This window comes from Scatophagus argus, chromosome 4 (assembly GCF_020382885.2).
Source record: "Scatophagus argus isolate fScaArg1 chromosome 4, fScaArg1.pri, whole genome shotgun sequence".
Lineage (NCBI taxonomy): Eukaryota > Metazoa > Chordata > Actinopteri > Scatophagidae > Scatophagus > Scatophagus argus.
In genome coordinates, this window is record NC_058496.1 from 1309683 (window position 1) to 1330088 (window position 20406).

A 20406-nucleotide genomic window follows, 5' to 3' on the forward strand; every position below is an offset into this window, starting at 1 on the left:
GGGACGAGATGTAGCCAACAGGGGAGGGCCCGGCACACTTACAATGATATCCTGTCTCGTCCTGAAGGTGCTGATGTAGTGGGCGTAATGCGTGTCGTCCATCTGCTTCAGGATGGCCGTCATGCAGGCGAGATAGTGACCCTGTTGCAGAGGAGCACTCGCATCACTTCACTGTAAAACTGCACTCACAGCACGCGTTCCTCGTGTTCGGGCTACCGCTGTGCTGTCCTAAAACACTGGTGGACTACTGTACTGCATGTGCTGTTGATGCTGGGTTATTAAAGCTGAGCTGGGTGCTGACACGGGTCGGCTGTGCCACCACGGCGAGTCTTACAATGAGAGGGGAGGATCTGTCCATGCTGATGACAGTGCGATTAACCCTGCGAAGAAGCCGCTCCATTATCAGCTGAACGTGGCCTCTGGTGGGACCCTGCACACACAGAACAGGCTCAGGAACAGTCATCTGAAAGACAGGGACACAGACTACACGCCGCACAGGGTCACTCTGCACTGATTACTGGTTTTGGTTGCTTTTGCCCAGGTTTTCACCTTCCACGTCTCTGAGGCAGAAAAGACTTCTCCTCAGGCTTTGAGATGGACTTTTGTCATGGTTTTCTGATTGTTTCCTTGTTGAAAGCTGTTCTCGGTGTTCATGAATTGTTAAGAGTCGCTGGGACGACCTTTTGCTGCCATTTTTCAATGCTGTGAGCTTCACAAACAAAATTCCATTCACCTCCATTGTATCTGGGTGATGGCAGACATCTGAAAAACTCTGCAAATAAAGGTCAAAGTGTGTGTGTTCCTGGAGGTTTCATTCGTTTTGAAGCGTCTATCTGGGACTTAAACAAACAGCCCACTTTCCTCTCTACATGCTGGATGGGATATGCAACCCGTCCAGCAGGTGGACCAGACCCAGAATCCCCTCCACTGACTGCTGTGCGCCGACTCTACGACTGAGCCACAACCTCATTTTTTTTTCTTTGTAATTTTTTAAACTTGTGTGTCGACTGGTGAGGTGTGACTGCTCACCACGTCCTTGCGGTCCAGGTAGTCCAGCACCGTGCTGAGCAGCTGCGCGCAGGCCTCGTGGTCGGGTTTACTCGAGTGGTCGTCCAGCTGGCCGCTCAGCTGGTCGTTGACGAGAGGCAGAAGCACATCTCGACAATCTGCGGCCACAGAGCGCACAGGGAGACTGAGCTCACGCATCACACGGCACATTTCCTTCTAATGGACCTGACCTGACAAGCTTGTACGGTGCTGTAATGTTGGGGGTTTTTTCCCTCCCTGCCTTCATCTTGCGTGAAAAGTCATTATGTGATTTTTCGAGCCTCGAGGACTCCTACCTGGCTGCCTGAAAAGGTCACTCTCCACCATTTTACACATGCAGCCCAGCTTCTGACGCACGAGCTGAGAGTCGGGGATGCTCTCGATGAACTTCGCTAGGAGAACACTGGAAGCAGAACGAAAGAAAAAGAGCCAAAAGAGCAGCTGTGGCAATTTTAATGCTGTTCACATTTCACGTGTAGTAATTATTGTCACAGAGGGCTAATGAGAAGCACACACGGCGGGTTGATTTTACAGCAGCAAGAACTGAGAAAGACGCCTCCTAGACTCAGAAGTAAATATGATAATTTGCACTGAGACAGGCAATTATCATTTCCTGCTGTGCAAACCCTCTGGAGAGTTACCTGAGCTCCACGGGATCAAACACAGTCTGGATGTCATTAATGATGCTGGGGACGTATTTCAATATTGCTCCCTGAAAAAAAAAAGCACAGAATCAGGTCTCATCAGGCTGAATGCTTTTATTCTGAAGGAATATTTCACCGCCTGAGCTCTGCAGTCAGTCTGTAAACGGTGTGACACATTTCACACCAAACACTGGAAAACACTGAATTAATGCAACATCTTCATAGAGTCCAGCTGGCTGGCTGGAGATTCAGATTATTTGTTTTAAAGCTAGAAAATTTTTAAAAAAGTTTCTGATTTCCAGTCTAAAAACACAAAAAGCCACTGCAGACATCACCTGCTCTTCTTCAGCTCACCTTTATCTTCACTCCCTCGTCCAGCGGTCTGTCCATCAGCGTGTTGAAAGACAGGAAAAGGGTGCGAATGGAGTTGAGGAACGCGTCCCCGTCCTCACTGTTCCCGTAGAACCTGAGAAGCAAGGCCAGACTCTGCATCACAAGCAAACACCCTGAGAACATGAAGAGCGGATGCTTGTGTGGAAGAGCCCCTCGTACCTGAGATACAGGACCCGGGACTGCACAATAAACCTGAACAGGTACTTGAGCGCTTTGAGAGCTGCGTAGAGCCTCTCGGTCAGGACGGGCTCCTCGGCGTGGCCCACATAGTAGTTAAGGACCCTGGTTAGCTTCCTGAGACAGTGAGTGAGTCAGGCATTAAGGTCTGCTGGCAATTCGGGTGTGGGTGGAGAAGTGGAGCAAAAGAAGCACTAAAAATAAAGAGCATGGAGGAGGGCGTAAGCCATCAAAGGTGGGAAATGGAGACTCACATGTAGGCCAAAGTGGCACTGAAGTGCTTGTTGATGTACGTTTCCAGGACTGGGTTGAAGTGCTGGAACTTGATGTCGCCAATAAGTGTGATTATAAAAACCTGGTCATAAACAAGAGGAGGAAACTAAATCAGTCCAAGCTGGAAAACATTCACACAGATTCCCAGTTCTGTTGGTTTTTTTACTTGTGCCCATTTGGGCTACAATCCTTAAAGGAACAGCTCACCCAAAAATGAAAACTCAGACATTTTCTACTCATCTCCACGTGACCGGAAAAATTTGTGGAGGTTCAATTTTCATTTTCATGAAATCAAACTCTGTTTTTGGTGGCATTCGATGTATTTCCACTCTGCAGTCACCTCTTCACTCCACAGAGCTTTCACTGTTAAGCGGCAGGGTTCGCCACTCCTGTCGCTGGACTCAGATTATCTTCACAGGAAACAAAACTTGTAATCCAGAGTTTGATCTAACGGCCACCAGTCCAGCCTTACTGCACACTGCTGCTGCTTCTTACTGAGGGCCAAGCTGCGCCACAAGACAACCGCTGCCCGACCTCGTATGAAAACATTTGTGAGGTGGAGTTAAAGCCAGTCGTCACGACGGAGGAAATGTGGTTCAATTATAACTCTCTCTCTCTCCACAGAGACATTCATAGAGTCGCACACGTGAAAAGCAACAAAAACAATGAATACGAACGACAAAGAGAGCCGTTCTCACCCAGCACCAACAATTAGGACGTCAGAAAAGTGTGTGTGTGAGAGTGTGTGCGTGTAATGTAAAACTGTCATGCAGACACACTGTGGCCTGAAAACAAACTGACCAAAGCATTGAACACCAGGGTGTCATAGGTGTCCTTCTCTGACGTCTCCATCATGATGTTAAACAGGGCGTCCAGCGTGTCCTGGAGAAACTGTGCGGGAAAACACAAAGCCAATTCACGCTATAACACACAGCAACACGTAACGTATGCAGCGCAGCACTCGTCAGGCAAAGAGAGCTCACTTTGACGATCTCGCCTCCCTCCACCTCCATCAGCCTCTGCAGGATCTGGTCCAGATCTTCAGGGTTAGACCTCCAGTTCAACAGGCCAAGCAAGTCGACTGGAAAAGCACCAGAACACGAGAGCAACATCAGCTAACTGCGTCAGCCTGATATGTCAGCATGAATCTGATTAGATCAGCCAGCGTCAGCAGCGCAGAGCGGCTTCTTAAAGACGACATGAGGACAGCACGCGAGCGCGTCCCGGGGTACCGTTCTGAGTGAGCTTAGTGGAGCAGGTGAGCGAGGCGATCTGGAAGCTGTCTTTAGTCACAGGAATCACTCCAGAATGGTGGAACGGCTTCCCCGTCTGCTTCTCCTTCTCCTCCACCTCAGCCCAGGTCGCTGGCAAGGTGAGATAAACCTTCGCATCCTCGGCCTTTTTCACATCAACCTAAGAAATTCACAAAATGTGGAATAAATCATGAAGCGCATTGATCCACGCAGATCTAATTTCATATTGATTGATTGAGAGAGAGGGAGACTCATGCATAATCCGTCTACCCGCCGTCAGCTACAACATCTACTATCAGCTACTATCTGCTGCTTGTTTTAAAGACAATCAAGTTTCACACAAAACCACAAACTTGCCAGCACCTTATAGACGATAAGTTCGTGCCTGCCGTCCTTCAGCGTCGTCCCGTCTCCTCTCATGAGCCGGACGAAGGCCATACCGAAGGGCTTCTCCGACTTGTCCCGAGCTGCGGGACACACATGTGAACTGAGCGTAACGCGGCGGCAGGATTACGTGTGGGTGTTTGTCACAGCAATAAGGTACAGTCACTCACAGTCTTGGGAGGATCTGTGGCGAAACATCACCCTCAGGTGACAGCGGCACACGTCTTCGATGGGAATCGTCACCTTGCAGGGAGGAGGGAAAAGTCAGGGGAATTAAGGCCAGTGTGAATACGGGATTATACACACGGAGGGAGATTTACACGAGCAGCACATTCTGCTGCCGGATCTTCGCCAGAAGATTAAATTCATCGCGCTGAGCTACAGTAAATCCATGTGAAAAAGAGAACATGAGGTAGCGTGTGGAAGAGCTGCACGCTCCAGCTTACCTTGACGGTTTCGTTCCAACACGGCTGCTTCACCTGGTAGTAAATGACAGACTTGTACTCTGTGATTCCATCGTAACCGGCACCAGGAAATATGGCTTTCTGCACGACGTGAGGAGGCAGGGGATTAGTTAGCGTGGCAGGAACAACCGGAATTTGCAACTGACTCTGACAGACGAAAACAAAAAGCTGAGCGCAGAAATTAGGCTCAAAATGCGCATCCACACATGAAAAATAAGATTCACAAATAAACTGAAAACACATCAGCTCAGTTTGGCCTTCGTGTGCTGTTTTATGCTCTGAGGATTTACACATTTAATTCACTGTTGGTCAATACTATTTGTTTGATTTTATTGATATTTTTCATACAATGACATTTTGATACATTTATTTGTTTGTTTTTTATGTTATCATCATGATTATTATTATTATCTCAACCACCCATCTCAGGCTCTGAAATGAGGTCCGACCGTACGGCGTGCAGCCGAGGCTGATGGGACAGCCTGGGCCTTTTGTCACGAACCAGACTACGAGACGAGTGCTCGCTTAGACCTGATGGTGGTGCGAGAGGAAAACCAGGCAGACAGAGGAACATGAATGTCTTGAGCCACCAGAGAGCCAATGAGATACTTGACTCGAAACCAAACGTCAACCTCAGGGAAGAGCCGCAGGAAACGCCTGCAGGGTTCATCATCTGAGGACCACGAACGCTGGTGGTGGACTGACCGCCCGACACTGATCTCCCCACAGCCACGGCACGAGCAAAAGTACAAAATCTCACGCGCAATAACAGAATTTATTATGGGACTCCTCGTGAGCCCGTTTTACCTCCATGGGGTTGCCTTCATCGTCATGCACGCTCAGTATGACCTCCACGTTTTTCGGCGTCTTCTTTTTGCCGCGGTCAAACTCTCCCTGCAGCAAGGTCACGTAAATATCATTCCTCACGTTTCCTGGAGGAAGCACAACAGACGATCAGGCAGACGTGACAAAAATGATGAACCAGCAAGCAATTAAAAGGAAAGGCCGAGTGTGTGTGTATGTAGAGCGATGCCCAGCAACAAAGACTTCAGCCCACCTGGGAGGATGATTTCTGGAAAGCCCATTTTCCTGACGATAGCCGTGCTGCGGTCCACAAAGTGGGGGTAGTCCTTCCTGACTTGGGCCAGGTCTCCTGGGAGGAGCTTCAGGGTCACAAACAGCCCTGCCAGCAAACATGTAAGGAAATTCAAAGGCAGACACACCCTGTAGACGCCTCACACATCATTTGCTGCCCTCAGAACAAAAAGGTCGATTCGGCGCGACCTTGTGAAATCACGAGGGACACTCGCCGTCCGAGAGCACTTCCTCTTACCCTGGCCTTTGTGATTGACCTCCCGCGTGGCGATGACTTTGTTGAAGACGGCGGTGAGCGGCTCGTTCTCTCCGATGACTCGGGACGGGATGAGCGGAGACATGATGAGCTGCCGCTGACGGATGTAGGTTTCCATGGCGATCCTGGGAAGAGAAGCACGAGGATGAGCAGGAGGCGTCTCTGACAGGTGACAGACAGACAGACAGAAGGCAGGATCTCCTCAGCCGACTCCCACAGAGCGAACCGATCAGACCGATCGTCTGATTTAAGATTTTCAGGACTTTTCTGTGCGACTCTCAATTTTTGATATCAATGTTAAATTTTAATAAAATCAGACACGCAGGAACAGTCAGCAGCACTGCTAACAGCTCTGTGAGGCCGTACTCTGAATGCTAACGTCACCAGCTTGGTTTAGCATGATAGCAGGCTAACATTTGCTAGTGAGCGCCAACAGAACAGGGATGGTGTTAGTTTGTCGTTTTGACCGACGACCACAGAAAGAACTGATGACAGATTGAGTTACAGAACAGTTTTTAATGTTTTCCACCTTATCTTACTGGTGCCACTCATGACTGGGATTTATTTATGTCAGGCATGTGAAGGAAGGTTTCAACATGACGTTAGTGTGTGGAAACACGGACAAAAGGTTTCCCCATACGCTGCATACGTTGCAACAGCAAACAGACGTGTGGTAAATGAAACCAGAGGTGCTTCTACAACACACACTTCCTTTTTATGTCACTTTAACTGTGAGATGAGACGTCCTTTCAGGGCCAACAGGTAAAAGAAAAAAATGGAGCTGCGAGGCAAATAATACTCCAAGAAAAACCTCAGAATTTCTAATATTCTAATTTCTAATATAATATATTAAAGTTACAATGTAGTCCTTGAGATTAGGGAAGCAATTTTGTGAGAAAAAAATTGGAGATTTATGGGGTAAAAAAAAAGCCCAAATAATATCTGAGATTATACTGCCACCTTAATCTTAGAGATTATTCAGAGTTTCAAATTTTTTTTTTCTGCAAATGTGTGACTTTAGTCTCTGGCCCTAATACACCAGCTTGGTGCGGAGTTTGGTGAAACTGGCGTTTGATTTGAGTTTTGATGAAAACCTCTCAGTCGGCTGAAGTGGATTATGGACTTCACTGTTTGCCTGCTTGTAAATCTAAATGAGGATAAAGTACAGAAACTAAATGTCAGCGATAAAAGTCAAACGTTTTGACTTTTGCAGGACAAATTAATTGTCTCTATGGACTGATGTGTTTGAGCTGCTTAAGCAAATGAGAAAAACTGTCAATGAAATCATCTTTCTGGCCTTATTTCAATCTTAGAAGCACAAACGTTTCGCTTGTTGACTGGAAAATTCACTTAACGTGCCATTAATTTGTCATCATCCAGTACATAATTACCAGTGGTGAATAAGTCACTCAGTGTTAATGAAATATAAATTTATTTGTCGAGGGTGGAAAGCTGGTGTCCTGGGGTATCATTTGTCTTCTGTGAGGAACACACTGAGAGGCGCAGAAAACCGCAAGTCCAGGAAACTTTTAGTCAGTTTTACTGAGGAGACAACACGTGTGCTTCAGTCTGGACTCGTACATAAGCTCCCTCACCAGACTCAACATTTAAAACCAGAACATTTGATGATTCCTGACAAATACCCGATCCCAGGGTAAGACACAGTGAGAAGAGACAAGAAGGTTAAACCTCAGAAAAAGTCTGGTTTAGATGTGAAGAATCAGTGAAGATATTTTTGGGGCTCCTCCATCGAGGAGGAACAAGCCTGTGAACATCCCTCCACTGTGCAGCTGCTATGAAAACACGACCTTGAAGCCGTCTTTGACAGCAGCTAACACTCGGGATTGGGAAATATATTTGTCCTTGAAATGCAACACAGGAACAATCTGAATTTCGCCCTTGAGAAAGACGTGATGGAACACAGCGAGCAAATATAACTCCAGTCCTGTTCCGATCCTTTTGTTATTTGTTACACAACAAGGTTGAGTCTGTTAACACCACACAAAGTGAGACAACATGAAAAGACTCACTGCTGAAAAGGGATGAAATGCTGCTTGTCCTCGTCGTCCGTTTTGCCGTGGGCGACGTCTGTAATGTCCATCACTGCAGTGACACAGGGACATCACAGTTAGGCGGCAGGCTGTCGTTGGGGATAAGCTCATTTAGCAGATGCTGCGAAACACGACAGCAGCACAGGAATCTCTGGGCTCTGAGAGTTCATTTACTCTTTCTAACTTTGCAAACTGCCTTTCCGACTGTGAAAACAGAAGCGGCGCCAGGTGCCTGAGCTCACTCACCTGTTGCCTGGCGCTGCAGACAGCCAGCACAGTAAAAACAGGCCGGCGGCTCTTCAATCTGAGCCGTTCGTTCCTCTCGGCTCTTTTTCCCCCTAAAGTGTTTCTCCTTTTTTTCCTGGCTAAGAAGAATGTGACTTGTGAGCTCTTTCTGCCTCTGGTTTCAGTCCATTTGCTGGAACGGCAGAGGAAACCATTTCTCATCAAATCCACTAATCATCTGGCCAAAAACAAAAACGTCGGGTGCTAAACCAATTTCCACCGTCTCCTTCGCCAAGGCAGAGCGGAGGCATTTTCTAGGTCATGAAGCAGGTGTTCCCATTTCATTCAGCACGTGGATCCTTCATTTTTATACCGCAACAGAACTATTCATGAAGCTACAGCTCCGGAAAGGAGGGCAGTTTCTCTCAAATTGACTTTTGTTTGGCTCAAAAAGGTCCAGTGTGGAGGATTAAGGTACAGAAATGGAATAAAAAAAGTGTTAAGATTTTCCCTTAAAGTCTGAGTTAAGCTTTTCTTCATATTAAATCGTTTACACAAAATACCCTTAAGGCCCCTCTTAAGGTTTCCTTAAAATGTTTGCTTCAGTATTGAAGGTTTTCTCTGCATCTTAAACACACACACACACACACACACACACAAGCCCTGCTAGGTGCCACTGAAGCCCGCAGACTGGCCCTTTAAACAAAGACCAGGACGTGTGAAAAGCAGCTCACCAGCCACCCCAAACGGCCTCCTCAGTCCTCCCGTGTGCTTCTTGCCCTCTTTGAGCTCCATGCTGCCCACTCTGATGATCTGACACACCAGGAAGAGTCGCTGCCTCATCAGGTCGCTGCTGCTCAGGTCCTGCACAGTCACAGGGAAGATTTATTGCGGCGCGCTGAGTGATAGGCACATTACACACAGAAGGAGGTGGGCTGCATGGATCACCAGCCTCTTATTGAATGCATTCATATGGCAGGAGCAAAGCACCCAGTGAAAGCCCCCAAACATATGACCTCCCCGCCACCTTCAGACGTCTGCCTCTCTGGAGGATTTCAAGTGGTCTGACGTGTGTCCTTTGAGGAAGGGAGCTGAGCTATAAAGGTCCCCGTGGGGTTCTCATCCCATTGCAAACCACTTATTCCTGCGAGCACACTGTGGCTTGTTTGCAGGGCAAAACTGCTGAGTGTGTCATTAACGTAAACAGCAGCTTTATAATGGAGGCAAATGTATTCAAATTTCCAAAGATGTGCCGTGAACGTGAGCCATTCAGCGAAACCTTCACTAAATTAGAAGCGCTCCAGGAGCAAATTGACTCCTTTGTCCCAGGTTCGAGGCAGCGTTCAGACCGTTTCGATCCGAAGCAGAGGGACTCCGCCGGCGGGTTGGGATTCGCTTACCGTGAACAGCGCTGGCAGGTTGTTCAGTTTTTCAATTTCTTTTGGCATCCCCATACTGTCCCAGCGCACCAGGAAGTTCTCGCTGCATGAATTTAAATAAGAATCACAGTTAGATTTCATATTGTCTGAGACATCAGGGGAAACAGGAAAAGACTGAAACAAGTGATGTAAAAACTCTGTTATTTTATCTCTTATCTCTCATCTATTTCAGATCTCATCAGATGTGAAATGCAAAGTAAAATCTATCTGTGTGTCACTTTTCACAAGTTGAATTAAAAGACTGATGCACACTAAAGACTCATTTCTCTCAGATTTTAAGCCCACGTTTGCTTTCCTCTGCTGAGATAATCCGTCCACCTGACAGGTGTGGCTTATCAACACACCAGATAAACAACATGACCGTTGCACAGGTGAGCTTTGAGGCTGCCGCTTGTTCAGCAGAGGAGTCGTGGACTGCTGGGAGGTTCAACGGTCATCTTTGGGTTAGTGTTAAATGTGTGAGAGCTGAAGAAATTCCCTCAAGATGTTGGTGAGACTGAGACGGGCAACCCTGAAACAAAACTCCTCCCACCTGGGCTGTGGTCAGCGCGAAGGTTTCAAAATCTGGTTCCCCGTTACAACATTTCGATAAGGGCGAACCAGAGGACTAACTAACTAACCAACCTCAGCCTGAGGCCAAACGGTGGAGCGGAGAGAGAAGTGAGGAGCAGACCTGATGAATTCGGACTGGTCGGGGTCATACAGAGACATGAGCAGCTCAGCATCCTCTCCGATGTTGCACACAAAGTTCTTGAGGTTCATGAGCAGGCTGTAGGTGTGCACCGTGCTGAACAGGGTCTGACGCCTCATTTCCAGGTTCTGTAGCCGCGTCTGCAGAAACACCAGGCGTGATTAGAGACGGGCAGCCGCTGTGGAAAGCGACTGACATCACGGACAAATCTGAGTCATGCCTTCTCTTCTTGTATCCTGTCGTCGACGCTGCGGGAAGCGGTCTCGTGCGCCCGGAACAGGCTGACCGTGCTGGTCTGGTCGGGATCCAGTGTGTTTCCTGATTCATCTCGCACCACCAGGTCCAAGCCCAGAATCCTGAGCGACACAGAAGGATCAGACTGGCGGACAACCAAGCGAATAAATCTAATAAAACAACGCAGCTGAACGCAGTGCAAAGACGGCGCAGGACTCATACCGGTTCCCATAATCGATTTTTGCTGTGACTTTCTTTTTGAGCTCCACGAGGTCGTCCTTAGGCAGCGTCCCTGACACTATCTGGGATCGATACTCGATGAGGCTGTAGGCCATCTGTTGGACACTCCTGAACAGGGTGGTTTTGTTCGCCTGTCGGATGAACACAGATACACTTACAACAACACATCTCAGAAGACAAAAGAGTCAGAGAGGCAGATCGTTTCCTGCTGAAAACTGTCCTCAATGTGTCCACAACGGGTCAGACGGAGGAAACGTACCACGAAGAGATTGTGCCATATCTGCGCCCATTCCCTCAGAGTAGCCCCGAGCTCCTGCACCAGGGGTAAATCTGCTGGAATAATTATTTCCTGCTGGCTACCAGCCACACAGAAAGAAGAAAAATAAGATATTAGAAAAGCGGTTCATCACTCACAGATCATGTCATGCAATTTGGACAGACATAAGTGCATTTCTATACATGATAAATAGTTGGATGGTTTCTGTACACGGCCAAGAAAAGCATTACAGAAGCCTCACTTATGATAATTACAAGTGCACTGCTGTGTTATTAGCAAATGACGAGCTGAGGCGGCAAAGCAAAGGCAAAGTGGATTATCATCACGATATGTTTGCCGATATGTGATCTCACCCCATCCCCTCCACCGTGGCCTCCTTTAAGTGGATGTAGGAAGCTGGGAAGATGCCCTGAGGAAACAATCAAGTGATCAGTACTCACACTCTCACACACACACACACACACACACACCAACGCGCTGCTTACAGGATAATAGAGTGCTAATGAAGCCCTCACCTTCTGTGATTTCTTGCGTAGCGTGTAGCCCCTGTACCAGCCTGAGGAAATATAAATGAACAGAAACAGGCTAATGAAGGAGATGCAGTGGACAGGAGTGATGACTGTCCACTCTGTCACAAGGACAGAGCGAGAGTACGAGATCACACATAAAACAGGGTAGGAACTAAACCACAGTCAAACAGCCAGTGAAGAGACAAGGTGAATTAACAGTTTTATGAATCATTGTACATCATTGCACAGAAATCCAATTTGTATTTATGGATTATATTGATCCCGAATTGACAAGAGGACTGTTGGCATGTCACACCTTTTATCTTGTGTTACTGGAGTGACGTGTTTTTACAGACAGGAATGGAATTTTTAAAACGTCACATTTCTTAAAGGAAGTCTGGCAAAATATCCAGTGAGAACAGGGAGCTTTTGTTTAAATAAAAAACTGTTTTAATGTTTGGCACCAACACAGAAACACAAGGTGATCATCGGCCGGTTAGTTATTGGTGTGATTAATGATCTAATAATGTCTCTGTGTATTGATTAGGGGCTAATTATCAGATGATTAATAGCACTTCTCTGCAGTAAACGGCTGCCCTTTGTGGCCCTATACACGCTGTGCTTGACGATGTTATTAATGACTTCTGATAAAACCTGAAAGCTCTGTGTTAGCTTCCTTTTGAGCAGCCATATAATCACTTATTCATCCTGTTCAACCTGATGTTTCTGCATATGACAGGCCCTCCTCTTTCTGTCAGCTGCTGTGTGTCTGCAGTGTATTTGCTCATTTGCTTTCACACGATGGAAATATGCCTTACTGTTATCGTCCCATTGTTTTGGCCCTGAATTCCCCAATAAATTTCCATCTATCAAAGGCCAAAGCGGCCTTGCCCTAACGCTGACTTCTTTCCAGGCCTGACAGCAGAGCAGCTGGTTCAACATTTCCCTGCAGCTCCTGTGGCGGCTTGCTTCACAGCAGGAAAAGAGGGACGTGTCGAGACCTGCTGTGCATTCAGGCTCACTCACCTTCCAATTTCTCAAGTATGTGCACGGTGTCCCCCACCTGCAGACACAGCTCCTGCTCACCAGTGGCATCATAATTGTAGATTGCTGCAGGACAAAGCAGGGCTGTCTCATTATGAGGAACACACACACACACACACAAAACATTCAAGGAAAAACTCTTAGGAATGACAAGTTCTGTTCCTCCTCAAGGTCCAGTGGATTAAAAGCCCCCAAATCCCTTTCCAATCAGCCACTGCACAGAGTCTGTTTTCAGAAAAGTTGTGGATCACAAGTTTGCACAGTTTTCTCCCAGGAAAAGGAAACCAATTCACCCTCCCTGTTGCAGAACTTGGACTCACGAGCATCTTGATCTTTGATTTATTCCTCATCCGTCTGACTGCGCGTTCGCCCGGCAAACCGCGTGACTCAAACCTTTAAAGCGTTTTGATGATTTTTAATTTAAACGGACGCCCTGTGGCTCCGTTTATCGCTGCAGTAAATGGAACTGCGCTGCTCAGGCGTCACATCCTGTGTTTCTGATGTCATCATCACACCGCCGAGGCCTTCGGGGATCCACCCAACGCTGATTATTAGTAATCAAGGAGACCAACAACTGTTAGATTTAAAATCTCAGGGTCACCAGTGATGAACTGCAAAGGTTTGCTGGTTGCTGCCTCTTAAATGTCAGGATTTCCTGCTTCTCTTTGTCATTTCTGACAGCAGCTGAAGCATTTGTGGACTAAGAGGAGAAACCTGAAGACGTCGCTTTGGACTCTGGAAAACCACGATGAGAACTTTCTGGCACTTTTTACAGACCAAACGATTACCGGAGAAACGGTGGGTGAGTCCGACCACCTCGGCCTCCGGTCTGCAGTCACACACACTTTATCAGCCTCACCAGCCTGCTGTCTGTCCTTTGCAGCTCTTGTAACCGGGACACGTAGGTGAGGGCTCACACTCCAACACACACTCACCAAACCAGACAGACGTTTTGAAAGAGCTACCCTGGCGAACAATACTGTAGCGAAGGTCTTTGTCGTGGCTTGAGGGAGCTGTATTAGAGCGCAGCAGCTCGTTCTCGCACTGAGACGGAGAGGAACTGCGAGCACAACTCTGCCCTGACTTGCATGGTGATAATGCTTGTTGCTGGAGGCTAGATTTCACAGCACGCTTCAACTGGCTCAGCTTATCACACCTCCGTCTGAATACCGAAACCTGACATGACTGAATGCGACTCTCTCGCTCCATGACTTCCCCCTCACTGATGCGTTTTGCTTCTCTTTCCATAAAACACATTTGCCCAGACCAAACATCTCCACAGGGAAACAGTTTGCAGTCTAACCAGTCCGCAGTCTGTGCCAGCATTAGGTCAGACCCACGCTGACGATGTTGTTGTGAAATCACCTGCAGAGCGAAGCGACTTCACAAACTCTGCAACACTTCTGCTGTCTCCAGGGCTCATGAAGATCTGACGAGAGTCAGCATTAAGCTCTCAGCCCGGCCCTCCATTAATCGATTGGCTGTTTTGTCCATAAAATGTCAGAAAACTTTGAGTCTGGTCTTCAAGTGTTTTTCTTTGTCCACAACACAAACATCCAGTTTACTGTCACTGAAGGCTCAAGAGAGGAGAAAACCTTCACATCACAGAAGCTGAAATCGGTTGAATTCTGTACTTTGTACTTCCACTCCACTACATCTTGAACACTGCAGTTTTTACTGCATTATATTTCTTTGACAACTTCAGTTACTTTGCAGAGAGATGACAGGTTGTTTCTCGTGACGTGCAACCAATCAGACGGCGCTGTGGGCGGGACACGGAGTGAGACGGGCAGACGGACGAGGCTGCACCAGAGCCAAACTCCAGCATTTTCATTTCATTTCGTGGCAATCGGACAAACTTTAGCTAACACAAAGACACACTGTGCTGTTTCATTCACCAACAAGACAAACTGTGAAAGCATTTCTTTTACCAGAACAAAACTGAATGAAACGTGCACCGGACAAATGACATCTGCCAGCACTGACAATGGTCCATTGACCAGCGTGACACAGGGTCCGGAGCCCAGCGGCGTGAGTCCAGCGGAGCGTGCTGCGAGGGCACGCCGTCCCGGACCGCAGGCCGCGGTCTGGGCCTCGGCAGCCCCGTCCTCCTCTTCAGCTCCCCACCCCGAAGCTGCTGCTCTAAACCCCCACGAAGCTTCTGCCTGCACAGGTTCAAGTTAATATGCATACTAATTCCAAATCAAAGTCAGCCTGAACGATTTATCACACAGGAAGATTAGAAAACAATTAAGGAGCAGCACGGCTGAACAGCTCATCAAACCCAACACCAACTAATGAGAATCTACTGTCCTCATCAGGGACTGCGTGCGAGCTCACAACATAAATAACAACTCCAACTTATGGCTGGGATACACCCAATAAAACGAGTGGAAAACACACACACACACTCGAACTTAGCAACCACAAATGAATTCATTCTGATTCTCAGCAGGAAATTTTTTCAATCTAATACATGAGAGGAATAAAGTAATAAAGTCAGTGATGGCACATGAGCCGCACACACTGTGATTTGGAAAAAATAACCTCATAATAACATTTTCACTTTACTGCAGAGCCTCAACATTTCAGATAACAGAAGCCATCATCACCGGCTCGATGTGGAAGGGGAGGAATTTCGTTTAAGAATCAGAACAAGACGGAAGCAGGACTTCAGGAAGCTGCCGTTTGGTCGTGACGTTCCCAACCACTCGTTTCTGCGGGTGTTAAAGAGTTTCTCAAAGGGCCGGATGTGAAGCTGACGTGCACGCACACGCACACACACACACACACACACACACACACACACACACACACACACACACACCAGAACTCCAAGAGCCTGCAGCATCAGGCTCTACGCCCAAGCTGCCACCCCATCTGAAACAGAGTCAGCCAAACGTCAGCATCACAGGCACAAGGAGCACAAAGCACACGACATTTGTTTTCACTTCATTTTAAGAAGATCTGACTGCAGCCGTGACTTGTTGGTGTACTGTCACACACCTGCTAATAACCCTGACATTTGAAAAGAAGTTTTAGACTCGCACACTCAGTAAACATCAGCGTGCAGTATTTCTCTTCTAAATCCTGTATTTCACGCACACGGAGGGCCAGGATCTCCACAAGAGGCCGTCAGATAAAAGCGAGTCTATTAAAGGTTGTTTCTGAGGCAGTTCTCCTCAGGCAGGCAGGACGTTCCCAAACATAAAGGCCTCGCCACAAAAAGCTTTTCGCCTCTCGTCTAATGTCTAGACAGCCACAAACGATCTGCAGCTCTTAAAACTGCGCTCCAGCTAATAAGTCCTTATAGGTTATCCATAAATCAGAAAGCTAATTCACAAGTTCAAAGCGAAAAGTGCAAAAAGGGATAAAATTAGAGCAGTGTGGGCTCATCTGCCGCGACGTTTAACAGGAAGAAAATTACAATGACTTTATCTGTAGGAGAGAAAAGCACTTTCTCCAGCTTCTCGGAGAATTACTGTGAAATTACGTCTGAGTTTTAAACGAGTGACCGAGCAGTCGGGTCACTCGGATCCCACCGGAAGCCTTCAGGTCTGACGCTGCAGCGTGAACACACGGGGACGCACTGATTGTCATCTGCCGCAAATCTCCACAGCTTTAGATTTGTTTTGCAAATAAGACGCCCGCACGGCACGTTCACACCTGCAGAGCAAACAACACCAGGCTGCTCATCAGCTCGAGGAAACCGACTGGTTGTTCATTGCGTAACGCGGAGCAGAAACCGTGGGCGATCTCGAAGCCGAACCGAGAGCAGCCGCCAGTCAGTCCTCCTCCCTGAAGAAGACAGCAACGTGGGATCCACACTCAGACTCAGTGATTCAAGCAGCTCTGACTGAGCTTCACCACGCAGTTTGACCCTTCGCGGCTGTTTTCACATTCATCTGATGAAGGTGATGTTCCTCTGAGTATCACAACCTGTCTGGACTGGCCAATCAAGGCCCGGCATGTGGCGTGAGCTGCAGAGGTTTGGGATGTCAGGGACGACTCGAACGTCAGAGATCTGTTGGTCCTCTGCTCACTTTGTCTCCCCAGTCTGCAGGCCATTTCGGTTCGCTTCAAGTTAGCTGCTAGCCGGTTGAGGGCTGCACACGTCCCGTCCCGTCCCGTCCCGTCCCGTCCCATCGCGTCCCTTCCCCTCACTCATTTAACACAGAGGTCCACTTGGTGCCGTGACAACCACAGCTGCAGAACAGACGTGTTCATCTTCATAGCTCACATGCAGAGCGTAACATTCCCACTGTGAACAGGCTGCTCCAGGGGGGCTGAGGGGCTAACGTATCAGGGTCTGCCTAACCCAGGACTCCACCACACCTGCAAACAGACTTTGGCGTGGATTAAGTTCTCCTTCATGTCCTCAGATTACTGTTATCCGGCGAGGGCGCCGCTCGGCCTCAGATGTTTCATGTCAGGCATGTAAGTTATCATTAAAAACAGACAGCTCTGTCTGGGTTTGGATACAATTCATTCATTTTCCTCATTAATAAGACCTTGTTCTGAAACCTCACGAAGCCTCGGGTGTCATTATAGATACAACCCATGAAGGGGAAAAAAAGAACAAAGATGCAGCGATTAAACTCGACCGGGGAGAGCACATCCTCTTCTCCGGTGCAGCGCCGCTATTCAGGATGTAAAAATTATCAAGTCATCCTATTATGACGGTGTCACAAATTTACCATTAAAGACTCTGATATCTTAAGCCTCATTTTACACACATTTCCCCGTTAGCCAGCATGATATTCCTGATTCCTTCATCCCTAAATGTGGTCTCCTGTATTTGGGCACGGCCTGGGCTGACTAATCCGATTAAAGACGTGAGGCCTTGTACAGGGTCCGGTGGCATTTTAAGGATTAGGTGGTGACTCCTGCCCGGTTTCTGATTCGAACGGCCGGCGAACGACGCAGTCTGCTCAATCACCCAACGCAACAGTCTGAACGCCTCACAGGGATCGAAACGGATTAGCACCAAAAGAATTCCTCAGCATCAGCTGCTAAAACAAGGTCATCTACCACTGAAAAGGGGGGGTGTTTTGGCTGCCGGGACGTCTGTGGATTCTGTGTGTTAAAGATGTTTTTAGTGACAACAGCAACACCTGACAGAGGATCCAGCTCAGAGTCAGGGTATTTCCACACCCGGGCTCTGAAAGACTCCACACTGAGCGTATTCACCGTCCCCACGTGCGGGGTTTTCTCCGTGTGCAACTCATCCGCTGCACACCAGGAAACGCCGTCCGTAGACGTGTCTGTAGCTTTAAGCACAGACTCGGCAGTGAGTCAGTTTGACCAACAGCCAGCCCACCTGTGCCCACAATAAAGTCATTACAGTGAACCTGAAAGGAATGTCTCCAACAGCCTGCTTGTAGCATTGATTTACCTTGAGGGTGTGGAGGATGACCTGATAGCAGAACATTACGGAGGACCGAAACGGACAAAATTCATTTGGATATCAGCTGGTACTATAAATTTCCTGTTGCCAGGCTGATCATTTATCGTCTATCCCTAAGAAAGGCGTGCAGAAATGTAAAACAAAAATAAATAAATTTGGGTAAATATATAGAGGGGAAAAACATAGAAAGAAATAAATAAACAAATGTTAAAATTACAAATTAGGTGGAAAAGTAAACAAATGAGGGACCTGATACAAAAGTAAATTTAAACTCTCCAAATATCACTTTATGTCACATCCTACACACTTTAGTATTGTTATTTTAATGCAGTTCATGGCATGTTAATGTATTTATTTTTGATTGTGGCAGTTTCGGGCCTCCATAGACCATGCCAAACACACACACACACACACACACTTGCTTGTGACAGGGCCGCACCTTACTGCAGTCCAAAGCACAAAGTTGTGCGGGAAAAGGGCTCCGTAGGCTCAGAGGACTCACCCGGTTCAGCCCCGTGTGAGTGCAGCCGAGCGAAGCCAACAAGCCCAGCGTCCAGGCTAACGCGCTGCCCTCATCTGACATGCGCACAGTACCGTCACAGCACGGGCTCCCGTGTGGGGCCCCACAGGAGCCCTTCAGGGGGGCTTCAGGGGACCTTCCAGCAAAACTCAGCATTCAGTGAAGTTCACTCTTAAATCCAACTAGTCAGCTCGGTGAGATCAAGCACAGGAATGGCTGGTATGCTCATTGGAAGTCTCGGCTCCTTTGCCCCTACTTCTCCTCACCAGCTATTACAGACACTCACAAAACCCGAACCACAACCAAACACCCTGAGTCCGGACTCGACAAGGAGGGTACACACCGACTTCCCTGGAACACATTAAAGTTTGCGAGCCCCGGCTCGGCTGCTGTGCTCGCTGGCCACCCGACATGCACCGACAACAAAACGGTCGCCACTAACTTCCCAACTCCAGAGTCCTCTTCCCTCTGCGCTGAGCTTCTGGGAGTTGACTCGGCGAGTTTCCACCAGCGGGACACACGCAGGACTTACCCACTCCGTACTTCTCCTTTTTTGTGGGGATCCAGCGGGTCATGGCGGGGAAAGGTGTACGGCTGGCCGCAGAAATAAATAACTGTGTTCAAATGCTGAACGGGGACGGGCGCTGCTCGTCCTGAAAGTCTACAGTTCCGCCATCATGACTTGTAAACGGGGAGGGGGGAGGAGACGCACACGGCTGGGAGCAGAGAGGAGCACAGGCGTGAACCGCCCCCACAAATCCTCCACAGACACCCGCTGCATCGAGGACTCGCCTCCAGGAAGCTGCTCGGCCCCAGACATCAGTCAGTCGATAAGTGTAGCAGCCCCTCGTGAATCCTCAAATCAGACCAAAGTGAATTCAGGGAAAACCGAGAGCGGACTATGTGAGGACCCCGGGAGCTCAGCGTCAGGTGTGCTGGCCCCGGGTCCACAGGAGAACAATTAACTGACATGACAGGTAGAAATCTGACGTGTCCTCAATAAACGACCACCGGGTTATTGTTGTTCATTTAAAGCAGCATAGCCTCGAACTGAACTCTGAGACCCACGTGAGTGAACTAAAACCAGGGCCGGACTCAGGTTGTCTGAGGGGGGCACAAAGCATAAAGGGCACCAGCTGAATGTGTTGCAGGATGTTGTGATGCAAAGGGAAAGGAAACTTCAACCTGTTTAATCTACCATAGAGGCATCTAAGGAGCAACTTTTGCAGTGTTTTGGTTGTTTGTTTTTTTTTTTCAAACATGGGGGCACCTGGGCAGGTAAACCCCCCCCATGTTGAAGTATAAGTAGCTATTCAGCCCACGTACTCAAGAATGAGTAAGCAATACCACATTATAAAAATACTGTTTCAGGGTTCGAGTTATGATTTGATCTTTGTGGGAGGAATGCTGACTTATGCGTGGACGCGGCGAGTAAATAAATAAATAAATTAATTAATAAACAGGTCAGAGTCAGAGGCTGCATTGTTCGTTATACTTGCATACACAGAGTGGTCTGTTTTTTTTTATTTTATTTTGTCAAACATATTGTTTGTGCTATTTCCCTGTGGCCTACACTTTAAACAGAGGAATAATGCAGAAAGCAGCCTAGCAGAGTGTAAAATAGACCAAAGTGGTCTGTCTGCAGCAGGCTGTGGTCGGGCTCCTGGGACCCACGATGACATCCGATGTCCGACATCCGATGTCGGTAGCAGTAGCCTTTCGTTAGCATGTTAGCCGGTAGTCTAACTTATTAACTTCTTGAAATGCAATGAATGAAACCAAG

At 47.9% G+C, this 20406-nt stretch overlaps 1 protein-coding gene across 4 annotated transcripts in view; it reads right to left on the bottom strand.

The window, feature by feature from the left end:
- The window catches only part of dock5 (dedicator of cytokinesis 5), a 30648-nt gene extending 11159 nt beyond the window's left edge, over positions 1-19489 (bottom strand). For all 4 annotated transcript variants that reach the window (XM_046386679.1, XM_046386677.1, XM_046386676.1 and 1 more), the window contains exons 1-28: positions 19156-19489; positions 12679-12762; positions 11659-11699; positions 11497-11552; positions 11126-11222; positions 10849-10997; positions 10613-10748; positions 10375-10532; positions 9663-9744; positions 8997-9126; positions 8017-8089; positions 5969-6111; positions 5693-5818; positions 5443-5567; positions 4618-4716; positions 4342-4414; positions 4151-4254; positions 3767-3947; positions 3518-3615; positions 3336-3425; positions 2516-2616; positions 2244-2378; positions 2046-2157; positions 1689-1759; positions 1344-1450; positions 1030-1166; positions 335-430; positions 43-141 (exon numbers count right to left, since the gene is read on the bottom strand). In XM_046386679.1, the coding sequence (XP_046242635.1) occupies positions 43-141; positions 335-430; positions 1030-1166; positions 1344-1450; positions 1689-1759; positions 2046-2157; positions 2244-2378; positions 2516-2616; positions 3336-3425; positions 3518-3615; positions 3767-3947; positions 4151-4254; positions 4342-4414; positions 4618-4716; positions 5443-5567; positions 5693-5818; positions 5969-6111; positions 8017-8089; positions 8997-9126; positions 9663-9744; positions 10375-10532; positions 10613-10748; positions 10849-10997; positions 11126-11222; positions 11497-11552; positions 11659-11699; positions 12679-12762; positions 19156-19198 (2946 nt within the window). In that variant the 5' untranslated portion in view covers positions 19199-19489. The remainder of the gene's footprint in view (positions 1-42; positions 142-334; positions 431-1029; positions 1167-1343; positions 1451-1688; positions 1760-2045; positions 2158-2243; positions 2379-2515; positions 2617-3335; positions 3426-3517; positions 3616-3766; positions 3948-4150; positions 4255-4341; positions 4415-4617; positions 4717-5442; positions 5568-5692; positions 5819-5968; positions 6112-8016; positions 8090-8996; positions 9127-9662; positions 9745-10374; positions 10533-10612; positions 10749-10848; positions 10998-11125; positions 11223-11496; positions 11553-11658; positions 11700-12678; positions 12763-19155) is intronic.
- Positions 19490-20406: the final 917 nt, after the last annotated feature.